General features: G+C 40.6%; 1 protein-coding gene across 15 annotated transcripts in view; it reads left to right on the top strand.

The window, feature by feature from the left end:
• Nucleotides 1–14,438, top strand: part of PCYT1B (phosphate cytidylyltransferase 1B, choline) — a 135,111-nt gene that overhangs the window by 62,289 nt on the left and 58,384 nt on the right. For all 15 annotated transcript variants that reach the window (XM_019823683.3, XM_019823678.3, XM_045050557.1 and 12 more), the window contains one exon: nucleotides 8,767–8,883. In XM_019823683.3, the coding sequence (XP_019679242.1) occupies nucleotides 8,767–8,883 (117 nt within the window). The remainder of the gene's footprint in view (nucleotides 1–8,766; nucleotides 8,884–14,438) is intronic.

The following is a 14,438-nucleotide window of genomic DNA, read 5'->3' as shown; positions in this document are numbered from 1 at the left end:
GCACTCGCTTTTGATCAGAGAGTTGAATTCAGAGATAGATAGCACAGTGCAGAAAGAGGAGCATCTACACTGATAAACTAGACCAACCAGAGATACAGCACGGTGGAGCCCCAGCTTTGCCATTTACCAGTTCGACCGCCTTGTGCAAGTCATGAGAACGGTCTTGCACCTGTGTCTTCAGGTGCAAACAGGGTCAGTGATACCTGCCTGCTTCACAAGGTTTTGAGGATGACAAGATTTGGTGAAAAACACCAGAGCAGTTTTTAAACCGTGAAGCCTTCTACAAACCTAAGCTATTATAATTATCACCGTGTTCACAAGTCTGTGTTGTCAAAAGTTTCTCCAGGTGTGCCCTAAATTAAAGAGCCGGGGCTCTGCGCTAAAAGTTTGTCCATTCGTTCACTCCTTTATACCAGAGATGGCGAGGGAAGAGATCGAAAAAGAACTATCAAGTATCATCTCTGTTTCCCGAGACCTCAGGCATGCCTCATCTCAATGCATGTTACTGGAGTGTGCTTTGCAGATACTGTGATCTTTACAAATGGAAGATTTGTGGTAACCCGGTGTCGAACAAGTCGACGTACGGGTGCCATTTTTCCAACAGTATTTGCTCACTTTGTATCTTTGCCACATTTTGGTAATTCTTGTAACATTTCAAACTTCTTTGTTATTTTGTTTGTTCTGGTGATCTGTGATCAGTGATTGTGACTCACTGAAGGCTCAGATGATGGTTAGCATTTTTAGTAATGAAGTGTTGTTTTTAATTTAGGCATATACATTGTTTTTTAGATACAATGCTATTACATGCTTAATAGGCTACAGCATAGTGTGAACATAACTTTTTAAAAAGTACTCTCTACACCCAACGTGCAGCTTGAACTTACAGCCCTGAGACCAAGAGTCGCGTGATCTCCCATCTGAGCCAGCCAGGTGCCCCTAAACATAACTTTTATATGCAGTGGGAAACCAAAAAATGCACTTGACTAGCTTTATTGTGATACTGGCTCTATTGCAGCGGTCCGGGACTGACCCTGCAATATCCCCGAAGTACACCCATAGTTAAAGAGACAACTTGGTATGAGATAAAACCCCCAAATAACATGCGTGCATGTGCTCAGGGGCTCAACCTTGCCACACAGATTACTGAAAGTTTTAGGAAGGACAGATTGATTTGGCCTGGAGCAGTCAGGCAAGACCTTGTAGCTGACCTGAGCTGATTGTTGTGGGAGAAGATTGGGACAAGGTGGGCAGCAAATGGAAGGGTACTCCAGGCAAGTGGAACAGGAGTAGTGAAGGCACAGAGGTAGAGCGCTGTGTGGGAATAAATGAATGGCGTTACAGCTGATGGGGATGGAGTGAAAAATAAGACTAGCTGAGCAGGTCAGCCCGGGGACACTGAAGACGGCATAACTCCATGGTTTCCACTCACCGTGGCAAAAACCAAACATCAAACCAAACAAGTTAATAGAATCCATGGGACAAAGGACAGTTTGCTTAACAATAGTAATAAGAATGGGTAGTTATTAAGTGCTTACTCTTACCAAGTTCTTTGGATACATCATCGTCATTTGACCCTCACCCCTCTATGGGGTTAGTACTTACAGAATTTCCCAGTTGAGGAAATGAAGGCTATAGACAAGCCATGAATCTCGCATGGCCAACGAGCGGCAGTGGTCCTCCACTGGACGTGCCTGGGAATCACCTGGAGGGCTTACTAAACCAGATGGCTGGGCCTCGCCCGCAGAGTTTCTGATTGAGTTCCAATGGGGCGGGGCTTAAACATTTGCCTCTCTAAACAAGTTCCCAGGTGCTGCTGCTGCAGGGGGACCCACTTGAGAACCACGGGTGGGTAGTTAAGCTGGGATTTGACCTCAAACCGTGGGTGTTCCAGCTTGATCTCGGTCGTGACACCCTGCTTCCTTCGAAGAATAGCTTCAAGACAGTGAGGTGAGGAGGAGGACAAGCAAAGTTAATAAGCTTTGAGAAAGGCAAGAAGAGGCTTGGGGAGGTAGCTCAGAGCAGCTAAACCAGGGGTTCCCGGACTTACACATGCAAACAGCCACCTGGTAAGTTTGTTCAAGAGGCAGATTTCCTGCTCACTCTCCCTTACCCCTGAACCTGGGCTGGGGCCCAGACGCCTGCATTTTTTAACTAATAGCCGGGTGGTGGTGAACTTGGTGGTCTACAGACCAAACACTGAGAAATGCTGATCCAAGCAATAAATCCAAAAGCTGCCATGGAAGTCCAGGTGGTTATGAAAGGTTAAGTTAAAGGCTGAACTTCAGGCCACAGAAGAAGAGGATGTACTTCTCTAGGAAAGGGAAGTAGAACTTGCTTTATATCTGGTAGGTGCTGTGCACTATACTCGATCTCATTGGGTCTTGGCACAAACTGGCAGGTGGGTAGTACCGTGTCCTTTCTTGAGAACTTGGAGAATGGAAAAGTAACTTGTCAAGTGTCCCAGCTGACTGGGTGGAGCTCGGATTCACCCCCAAGTCTCTTTTACCTTAAATCTGTGCTATGTTTACCATTACGGGCAGCGCGGCGGGGCACGGGCCACAGCAGATGGGGAGCTCAGTGAAAACACAGGCTTTGCATCGGAGGGTGGAAGGTGTGTCAAACAGTCTGTGAGCTTCTGTAGTGGCAGGACTGTCTGCCTTGCTCACTGCTGTTTCTCCAGCACCTAGAGACATTCTTGTCAAATACTGTGTGCTCAGTAAATATTTTGTGAGTGACTGAGTGAAGGGATGGGAGTTTGGGACAGGAGAAGGAACTTGCCCTCTGGATATAAAATCAGAGAGTTGGGTGTGATGCTCTGAACCAGCCTCAAGCTGATTGGGTGAGACTGGGCATCTGTACATTGTCTAATTGCCAAGCAGTTTAAACCTGGAGAACCAAGCTAGGATAAGATGGTGGTGTATTTTGAAATGGCTCTGTCCCGGGCTCTGTGGAACATGGGTCACCACAGGAGGCGTGAGATGGAGCAAAGGTGAACTCTTAGTCGTAGAAGAGAAATTCTCCGTTATCTCAGGTGATGACCCTGGGAGGTTATCCGAGAGGATCGGTGATGTTGATGGGCACCTGGGGACACAATTCTGTTAGAAATTCCTTTATTTAGAACGTCTCACGTCCATATTAAAATGCAATGAGACGTTAGCTCTTTGATTACCCACAAGGCACATATTAGTCTTAGATCACACTCTAATAACCACTATTTTATTAGAGTAGTGGTCCTCCTATCTGCTTAGAATCCCCTGCATTGTTAAAGCAGACTTCACCTGCAAGGTTTCTGATTCAGTCGGTCTGGGGCGGGACTCGAGAATTGGCATCTCTAACAAGTTCCCTGCTGTTGCTAATGCTGCCTGTTCTGGGACCTCACTGCAAGAACCATTGATCAAGGGTACCCGTTGGTAATGGTTGGAGAGAATGACAGGGAGATTATCCACATATAATTGTGAGAGCATTATACTGTTAGTAGAAAAGAGAATTTTTAAAAATCTGCTGTTTGACTACTTTTTAAGAAAATAAGAAGAACATCACTGCTTTTTTGGAGTGTTTGGTAATTTTCAAGACTAGTAAGCAATTACCTTTTTGTGGTGCTGTCTTGAGCGTTCCATCAAAAAGACAAAGCAGATCCACATTTGGGGTTTATAATGTACTTCACGATTATAGCTCTAGTTGAAGTCTTTATCTCCTTCACTAGCCCTATTTGATGACTTAATACAATTGCCTACAATATGGTTCACGACCTTAGGTGTACCCAAACAGGGGTTGGCGTATACGTTCTAAAAGTCACAATGACAAACTCTGCTCATCACCCTTTGCTCCTGGAGGACGTCTGTCAGGCCACAAGGGTGATGAAGCCACAAGAGGAGGAACACGCTAGAGCAACGGGAATTGGCCCCTTTGATCTTAGCTCAGCTAGTGCGTTTGTATTACTGTGAACCTACAGGGTTTCGTACGTATCCGGAGACCGCGAATCTCTCCTCTGTCTTCACACAAAGTCCAAGTGATTATTTCATAGGTCCCTTTTCAGTAGAGCTGCCTTTTTTCTTCAAAGGAAATTTAGTTCTAATTGCCTATTTTCCCTCTCGAAGGGGGATTTGTATTGTTCCATTTCCACGGTGTGTAGTTTGCCAAATTAATTTTTCAAGAACTACCTTAATGAATTTTGCCTTATTTGTGTGCACCTGTACTATAATTTACTTAATTTTTCTTTAAATATACTTTTTAAAAAATTTAAATTTAATGTATTGAGAAAGTAAACATCAATCACTGTCAGTAAATGCTGGGCTATAAGTAGAAGGAAATTAGAAAGTTTACATAAAGCTATCATAAACTTGAGAAAATATGTAACTATTAGATCTTTAAAGATTAATTTTTCTGTCACCCTTCTTACACATCAGTTGTACACAAAAACAATACTAGTTACCATAATTAGTAGATGTTTAGTACCAATCTCTCTTTTTAAAAAATTTATATTGGAATGTAGTTTTCTAGAAGGCACCATGAGTTAGAAGAAAGGGCGATGAAGTTTTGTTTGATTTTTTTAAGTGTTTATTTAAAAAATCGTTTAATGTTTATTTATTTTGGAGAGAGAGACAGAGAGTGAACAGGGGAGGGGCAGACAGAGAGGGAGACACAGAATCTGAAGTAGGCTCTAGGCTCCAAGCTGTTAGCACACAGCCCGACATGGGGCTTGGACCCACAAACCACAAGATCGTGGCCTGAGCCAAAGTCAGATGCTTAACCGACTGAGCCAACCAGGCGCCCCGGTATGGTTGATATGTTTTTAAATTCTTTCCCATTCTAGGGACATGAAGTAGTATATCACTCCCGCTTTAATTTACATTTCCCTGATAACCAGTGATATTGAAGATCTTTTCATGAGCTTGTGTGTGTGTGTGTGTGTGTGTGTGTGTGTGTGTGTGTGTGTGAAGTGTCTGTTCAATTTTCTTGCCCTTTTTAAAATGAGGTATTTGTCTCATTATTGAGTTTTGGCAGTTCTTTTGTATTCTAGACACAAGTCTTAGATATACATTTTGCAAATATTTTCTTCCAGTGTATGAATTTTTTAAAAATGTAAAGATGTGAGTTTTGAAGTAAGGCCCAATTTTATTTATTTATTTATTTATTTATTTATTTATTTATTTATTTATTTATTTATTTAGCTTTATGGTGTGTCCTTTAGGGCCCTATTCAAGAAATTTTTGCCAAACCCATACTCACTAAGATTCTCTCCTGTTTTCTTCTAGAAGCCTCACAGCTTTAGCTCATACATTTAGGTCTATGATCTATTTGGAGTTAATTTTCATATATGGTGTGAGATGTGAGGCAGGCATAGCCCCCTTAACCATTTCATTTGTGTATAAGGGCTGAATAAGTTAGAAAATTTGGAGTATAAGATCCAAGCAGTTAAAATGATGAGATTTTCCCACAGTGCTATACTGTGGTCATCATTTGCATCCCTGATTCTCAAGCACATATTCAGCATCCTTTTGGTGTTGGGTGTAGTCTATTATATTGAAATTATTTGAAACTTGGCAATCAGCCTGTGGGGTACAGATAGGCATTTTATCATAACATCACATTTATCTGATTGAGTTTACTCTGTCAGTTCAGGATTAATAGGAATTTATTTGGAATACTTGTAAAAATTTATAATAGTCTGTGGGAAGAAAATTTATGATGCCATTGTATTTATTTTCTACGCTGCATAACATATTGCCACAGAATTAGTGGCTTAAAACAATGCAGATTGATTATGTCATATTTTCTGTGGGCTGGGAGCCTGGCTTAGCCGAGTCTTCCGCTCAGGGTCTTACAAGGTTGTATTCAAGGTGTTACCCAGGGCCCATTTCTCATCTGGAGGCTTGATGGTGATAGATCTGCTTCTGAGCTCACACGGGTTGTTTGCCTGCAATGGTAAAACTAAAGATCTAGCTTTTTGCTGGTTGTAAGCCGGAGGCCACCTTCAGCTCCTAGAGGTCACCTGCAGTTCCTTACCATGTGACTCTCTCACAACATGATAGCTGGCATCTTCAAAGCCACCAAGAGAGAGTGAGTCCGCTAGCAGTATGGAATCTTCTCTACGATAACATAATTATAGGAGTGCCATCCATCGTGTTTGCCATATTCAACTGGTTAGAAAACTGCCCGGTCCCGGTCACATTTCAAAGGGAGGAAATCACACAAAGGCATAAACACCAGGAGGCAGGGATCCCTGGGACCCACCCTAAGGTCTCTCCACCATGGCCGTGGAATAGTTGTGTTCTCACTTGTGATCATCACAAAACCCCCAGCTTCACAGGCCAGTGGTTCCCAACATAAATGCCCTGGAGAATTCCCAAGTGCCTAAAAGGATGTCCAGAAAAACCTGAAACAAAAGATCAAAACAAATAAGCATACAAACTAAAAAAAGCCACACTGTATTAAAAAAGTTATTATAGAGCATTTCAAACATACACAAAAGTAGAACAATATAATGAACCTTCGTGTGTCTGTTATCTATACCTAACGCCCACCCACCAATGCCGGTCTTGCCCCCGCATGCCCGCATCCTCTGCCCCCTCTTGAATTATTTGAAACAACGTCCTAAGCTTTCTATCATTACATCCATAAGTATTTCTGTATACATGTCTTAAAAACCCAGTTTTTCAAAGCATGACCCCTATACCATTATCGCACCTAAAAAATAACAGTAATTCTTTAATATCACCAAATAAGCAGTGTTCCAATTTCCAGTTACCTTATGTCATCGTTTATTTATAGTTGTTTTGAACCCAAATCCAAATAATATCCATACGTTCGGTATGTTGGAAAGTGTTTTAAATCTCTAATCTGCACACCCACTTCCATCTTTGTCTTTTTTTCTCTTCTTGAAGTGCTCCTTTGTTGAAGAGATTGGTTTTTGGGGGGGGGTGTTTTTTGTTTTTTTTTTCTTTTGGGCCCACATGGTTTCCCAGTCTGGAAATTGCTGACACACTACAATTTTAAAAAGTGAGCATATTGCAAAATCAACCCCACAAATACTCTTCAAAGATTTACTAAATGGTCTTTCTCTCGGTAATTATGTCATCTTTCTTTACTTTTTTTTCCTCCCTGCTTCCTGAATTCATTTATCTTGATCACCTCTGAATCAATAACAAAAAGTTTTGCAAAACTGCCATCTGCTTTCCCCTGGGATTTATATCTTAAAACAAATTTTCCTCAATTGAATTCAAATTGAATAAGAGCATTGAAACCAAGGATCCCTCATTAGACAGTTTGTTATTTCAAAGCATTTTCTATTTACCATGGCTTATTTAGAATCCGGTATAATCCTGTGAAGGCAATTCTGTTTGTTCAAGATGGTGTATAATTGGGAATAATTGCAATTCCCTATCTGACATAAAGTCTCTTGAGTTTTTTTTTATTAGAGAAATTTAATTTATTAGAAACATTGTACCATCTGAATCTATTAATGGAACATTCCTTTTAATTTATATTCCAAATTAATGAGGTTATACTACATCAAGAAATCATCACAATTTTAAATCTTACAGATCATTCAACAGAAGTTTGCATTGATTTTTTTTAAATTTATTTTTACAACATCATTAGAATACATGTAGGTAGTTTTAAAAATCAGTAGGACTCTTAGGTTTTTTTTATAAGCCTAACAACTCAACAGTCCCTTTCCCTACCTGCCCTAACCCTGATTCTTATTTCCTTTAGACACTAAGCATTTGACAATCAACTTGCCAAAATGTTGTGGACTTCTCTCATCTACTGTCATTGCCTTTGTTTCCTCTGCCCTTGGGGAATTAAACCTTTTAATTTTTTACAATTTTTTTTGGGGGGGATTGTACCTTTTTAAATCTTTCTCTGTAATTCTTGTATTTGGGAAGAAGTAGAGATAAATGTGTATATGTTCAGTTTGCCATATTTAGCTTGTAGTTTGCCATATTTTCACTTTGTAGTTCCTTTGTTGAGAGTCCAGAATGGGTAAAAGTTGTCACTCAACCCCTCTCCCCACTGTGTCTCCATCTTACTTGAGGAGGTGGGTCTTTGGGCTTTCTCAGCCAAGTGTCATCCTGTAGTTTCTGGTACAGTCTCCTGGCTCCCAGGAGCTGTGATAAAGTGTGTCCCTCTTCATCATGGAATGGCTCCTCCCAGAATACCATATGCCACAGTGAGAATATCTCTTGAGGCCACTTCACTCTTGACCTTTCTCCCTCAGAGGGACTGTAGTGTTGGTCGCTGGCCGGCAACCCTGAGGACCACCCCCACATGTAACTTTTGCACCCCGATTCTTCTGTCTTTGGGGCACACTCCCTGCCCCCATCCCTTATGATGCCAGAGAGGTTAGCTAGTGACCTTTGTGCAGGGTATGCTGGTAAATGTTGAACGGTTGGCCCTCCGGAGGGAAATACGCCCAGATTTGTAGCATTTGCCAATTTCTGTGGTGTAAATACTACCCCAGCTGATTTCAGGCTGCCAAAGTGACTTGGAGTTGGGAGGACAGATGCACACCAGTCTCTCTAAGCAGAATGAGCAGACCCCTGCACAACACTGCCTTTGGGCACAGGTCTTGGGAGCCCTCACTCAGCGCTGCCAGACTCAAGAATGAAGTAATTGCATGCACCAATAAGAGACTGATGGTACACAGACCTTGTGTTTTATCCACGTAAACTTTCTTACAGTGCTCAACTGATGTTGAAAGAATCAGGTAACTGGGCTTCCTTACTCTGAAGTTCTGTTGATGATACTTTCTTTCTCCCACAGTTGACAGGCCTGTCAGAGTTTATGCCGATGGAATATTTGACCTCTTCCACTCAGGTCATGCAAGGGCACTTATGCAAGCAAAAACACTGTTTCCCAACAGCTACTTGTTGGTTGGAGGTAAGATTTGCTTTTTCTCTTTGTCTAGAAAATTCCTTTGTAATGTGCTCCCTGAAAAGGACCCCTTTCAGAGTTCCATTATTAAAATCTCACATTGTTATTACTCCCAGTTCAGCCAATACTGGCTCAATTGTTTGCTGCCTGAAATTTAAACGGATGTTTAAAAAGCCATAGGGGAAATTACTTCATGGGATTATACACCACTGATTCCCAGAGAGGGACAGACTAATAACACCATCATGTGCAACGGCTTCATGTTTTCCACTAATGCCTTTCTTCTTGTGATTGACGCATGAACCAATTTCTGTTTCTAAAATTTTCTAGAGGGCTAGGAGAAAAGCAATATTATTCTGATTTCAAAGCATAGAGAGCTGGGGCTTAAGAATGATTAAGGGTAAACAAGGTCATTGTCTGTTTCCTTTGTATGGCCCACAGGTTTTGGGATGATGTTGAGCTAATGGTTGTTGCTTACAACAACCCCAATTAATTGCATTTACATACAGTGTGTTAAAGAAATGGAGATTGATATGCCTGGGTGATCCTAGTTCACAATGAAGGAAATGAGTTAGTTCATAAGCTTCTGGAAGAAGGGTGGTTAGATGTGGATTGAAATTTCCCTCCTCCAGAATGCCTACTGATTTCAATTTGGGTAAAAGGAATAGTGGCTGACTAGGGAGACCTGTATCTCACCTTGTAGCTTCTGGAAGCACCATATCCTTTCATTGTGATCAGATTTTATGTCATTACATGAATTAGGCACCATCAACCCTCACGCCTGTACAGTGAAGGAAAAGGTGCTGGTAAGAGACCGTGCCTCTCTTTTTAAAAAATATTTTGTTACCTTCTCTAAGTTGAAGACTACCTTTTGGATATTTGAGAGGCACCTTTCTGCACATTTTACTGAGGATGGTGAGCACATGGTTATTGAATGGAGTTCTTTCCAGAAGGAAGAGATGATAAAAGACAACGATTACTGGACATGCAGAGGAAACCCAAGGCAGGCAGAGAACCCATCTCTTCTTCATTTCTTTTTATCTTGAGTGGAAAGCCATTTCTGGAAAGAACGCTACCATCCGGAGTGTGGTCCGATGCTGCTGAGGCCCCTGGGAGACCTCTGCAGTGTTTTGGTGACCCAAGTTTGGAGGTGGTTAGATGTGGGTCACATGTGGGAACGCTAGCCATGGCTCTAGGTGATCATGTTAAAGGTGATAGAGGTGTGTGTGGTATCGGAGCTCGGTCACCATGAGTGGCATTGCCATGGCAAACACATTTTGGTAAAAGTGTGGATGAGAGAAAGTATAGTCTCCCTTTGTGTGTGGTAGTTGTCTTCCTCCAAAATTCAGCCTCTATCACAGCTATTCCAGAAATACTGTGCGATTATATGTAAAACAAAGTTCTAGACTCAAATGGCTTAAAATAATTATGCAGGGACACTCGCAAATCCTGCGTGTTGTGGTAAAAGTCTCCTCTGGAGCTGCTCCACCCCTGCAAAATGTTTAGCTTCATTGGCGCTCTTCCCACTAAATGCCAGTAGCTGTCTTCAGTCACTGTGACAACGAAAGATGCCCCATAAATTTCCAGAAATGGCTTCATAGGGGATGATGAGGCCCTTGTTGAAAACCATTGTCTTAGACTAGGAGTCTTCAAACTTTGTTCCTCACAAACCCTAAAAGAATTTTGAAAAACTATATACCTTCTCGCAAATTAAAAAAAATTTTTTTTAAATGTTTTATTGTTTTTTGAGAGAGAGAGAGACAGAGTGCAAGCAGGGGAGGGGAAGAGAGAGAGGGAGACACAGAATCTGAAGCAGGCTCCAGGCTCTGAGCTGTCAGCACAGAGCCCTATGCGGGGCTTGAACTCACGGACTGTGAGAGCATGACCTGAGCCGGAGTCGGACACTCAACCGACTGAGCCACTCAGGCGCCCCTTTTCTTGCAAATTTGTAAGTTGACATCTAAAATTTTCTGTCCTAAGTTTAAATACTTGTGAAAGATGTAATTTCTATAATACTATCAATATTGACATTTTCAAAAATCAATAAACTTTTTTTAAGGGAAGTTTCACGTTCACAGCAAAATTGAGCAGCAAGTACAGGGAATTCCCACATAGCCCAACATGCATAGCCTCCATCACTGTCAACATCCCCCACCAGAGCGAAACATTTGTGACAGTCCACGGAACCCACATTGACACGCCATTATCAAGCAAAGTCCATAGTTTACATTAGACTTCACTCTGGGTATTGTACACTCTGTGGGTTTTGGCAAATGTATAATGACGTGTATCCATCGTTGTAATACTGTACAAAATTAGTTTTACTGCCCTAAAAATTCCCTGTGCTCTGCCTATTCATCCTTCTCTCCTCCCGGCCCATGGCAACGACTTCTTACCATCTGTATAGTTTTTTTCCAGAATGCCATGTACTTGGAAGTATACATTATGTACCTTTGTCAGCTTGGCTTTTTTCTCACTTAGTAATATGCATTTATTTAATTAGTTAGTTTTAATAGAATTTATTGACAAATTGGTTTCCGTACAGTACCCTTTGCTCATCCCAACAAGTGCCCTCCTCAGTGCCCATAGTAATATGCATTTAAAGTTCCTCCATGTATTTCATGGCTTGTTAGTTCACTTCTTTGTACTGCTGAATAATACTTCAGTGTCTGGATGTACCACAGTTGATCCATTTACTTACTGAAGGTCACCTTAATTGCTCCCAAGTTTTGGCAATTATGAATAAAGCTGCCATAAACACCCATGTGCAAATTTTTACGTTGACATAGGTTTTCAACTTCTTTGCCCAGGAGCATTATTGCTGGATTGGATGTTAAGAGTGTGTTAAGTTTTGTAAGAAAGTGCCAAACTGTTCCAAAGTGGCTGTACCATGTTGCATTTCCTGAAGCAGGTGCATGATAATTGCCATTTCTCCATATCCTCACCAGCATTTGATGGTGTTGATGTTTTGCATTTTGGCCACTTTAATAGGTATGTAGTGGTATCTCATTGTTGTTTTATTTGGCAATCCTTGGTGACATATGTTGAACATCTTTTTATATGCTTACTTGCCATCTGTGTATCTTCTTTAGTGAGGTGTGTGTTCAGATCTTCTGTCATTTTTTAATCTGGTTGTTCATTTTCTTATTGTTGGGTTTTAATTCCTCCTTGTATAGTTTGGACAGCAGTCCTTTATCTTTTCCAAATATTTTCTCTCAGTTTGTGTTCTATCTTCTCATTTCCTTGACATTGTCTTTCACAGAGCCACATTTTTAATTTTAACTAAGTCCAGTTTACCAATTATGTCTCTGATGTTGTATCTAAAAAATTACTGCCATACTCAAAGTCATCTAGCTTTTCTGCTAGGAGTTTTATACTTCTGCATTCTACATTTAAATCTATGAACCATTTTGAGTTAATTTTTGTGAAGAGTATAAGATTTGTGTCTAGAGTAATTTTGTTTTGCCTGTGGGTGTCCAGGTTTTTTTTATCACCATTTGTTGAAAAGAGATGGTCTTTTCATGGTCATGGTATATAATTCTTTTGACACATTGTTGGATTTGATGTTTTTTGTTGAAGAGTTGTGCATCTATGTTCATGAGAGAACTTGGTCTGAGTTTTCTTTTCTTGCAGTGTCTTTGTTTGATTTTGGTATTAGGTTAATACTGGCCTCATTGAATGAGTTAGGAGGTATTCCCTCTGCTTCTGTCTTCTGGAAGAGATTGTAGAGAATTGCTATAGTTTATTCCTTAAGTGTATGGTAGAATTCACCAGTGAACCCATCTGGGCCTGGTGTTTTCTCTTTTGGAAGGTTATTAGATATTGATGCAATTTTTTAATAGATACAGGCCTATTCAGATTGTGTATTTCTTTTAGTATGAATTTTGACAGCTTGTGTCTTTCAAGGAATTGGTCCATTTCGTGTAGGTTACCAAATTCGTGGGCACAGAGTTGCTCATAATAGTCCTTTATTATCCTTTCACTGGCCACAAGATTTGCAAAAATGTCCCCTCTTTAATATCCTATATTAATAATTTGTGTGTTTTCTCTTTTTTTCTTAGCTTAACCAGAGGCTTATAAATTTTATTCATATTTCGAAAGAACCAGCTTTTGGGTTCATTGATTTTCTCTATTGATTACTGTTGTCTATTTCATTAGTTTCTGTTCTGATTTTTATTATTTCTTATGCTCACTCTGGATTTAAGTTGCTCTTCTTTTTCTAGTTTCCTAAGGTGGAATCTTAGATTATTGACTTTAGATATCTAGGCTTTTAACGCTTTATTTTTTTTCTAATATATGCACTTAATGCTATAAATCTCCCTCTAAGCTTTTCCCCCTGAATTCCACACATTTTGATAAGCTGTGTTTTCATTTTCATTTACTTCAAAATATTTAAATACTTCTGTTGAGATTTATTTTTTTACCCATGTGTTATTTAGAAGTGTGTTATTTAGAGGCGCCTGGGTGGCTCAGTCGGTTAAGTGTCCAACTTCGGCTCAGGTCATGATCTCACGTGATCTCTGTGAGTTTGAGCCCCACGTAGGGCTCTGCGCTGACAGCTCAGAGCCTGGAGCCTGCTTTTGGAGTCTGTGTCTTCCTCTCTCTCTCTGCCCCTCCCCCACTCATGCTCTGTCTCTATCTCTCAAAAATAAAAATAAACATCAAAAAAAAGTGTTCTATTTAATCTCCAAGTATTTTGGGATTTTCCACCTATGTTTTCATTATTGATATCTAACTTAATTCCATTGTGGTCTGAGAGCAGACATTGTATGCCTTCTATTCTTTTTTTTTAATGTTTACTTATTTTTGAGAGGGGGGAGGGGCAGAGAGAGAAGGAGACAGGGGATCTGAAGTGGGGTCTGTGCTGACAGCAGTGAGCCCAATGGGGGACTCAAAGCCACGAACCATGAGATCATGACCTGAGCCAAAGTCAGATGCTCACCCAACTGAGCCACCCAGGTGCCCCTGATTTCTATTCTTATAAATGTGTTATGGTATGTTTTATGGCCCATAACGTTGTCTGTTTTGGTGAATGCTCCATGTGAGCTTGAGAACGATGTGTATTCTGCTGTGGTTGGATGAAGTAGTCTGTAGTATTAATTTTATTCAGCTGATTGACGGTGCTGTTGCCTTAAACTATGTCCTTGTTCATTTTCTGCCTGCTAGGTCTGTCCATTTCTCATAGAGGGTATTAAAATTTCCAACTCTTACAGTGGATTCATCTGTGTTTCCTTGCATTTTTCTCAGTTTTTGCCTCATATATTTTGACTCTCGGTTGCTAGGCACGTACACATTAAAGGTTTCTATGTCTTCATGGATTATTGACACTTTTATCATTATATAATGCTCCTCTCTTCTTGATAACTTTCCTTGCTCTAGAGTCTACTCTGTCTGAAATTGATGTAGCTATTTTCACCTTTTTCTAAAAGGACATACTCAAACAGTATTTCCATTTTTTTTTAAGTTTTTTTTTTAACGTTTATTTATTTTTGAGACAGAGAGACAGAGCATGAACGGGGGAGGGGCAGAGAGAGAGGGAGACACAGAATCAGAAGCAGGCT

This window comes from Felis catus, chromosome X (assembly GCF_018350175.1).
Source record: "Felis catus isolate Fca126 chromosome X, F.catus_Fca126_mat1.0, whole genome shotgun sequence".
NCBI lineage: Eukaryota > Metazoa > Chordata > Mammalia > Carnivora > Felidae > Felis > Felis catus.
Note: the sequence above shows the minus strand (reverse complement) of the source record. Positions and strands in the feature narration are given on the sequence as shown.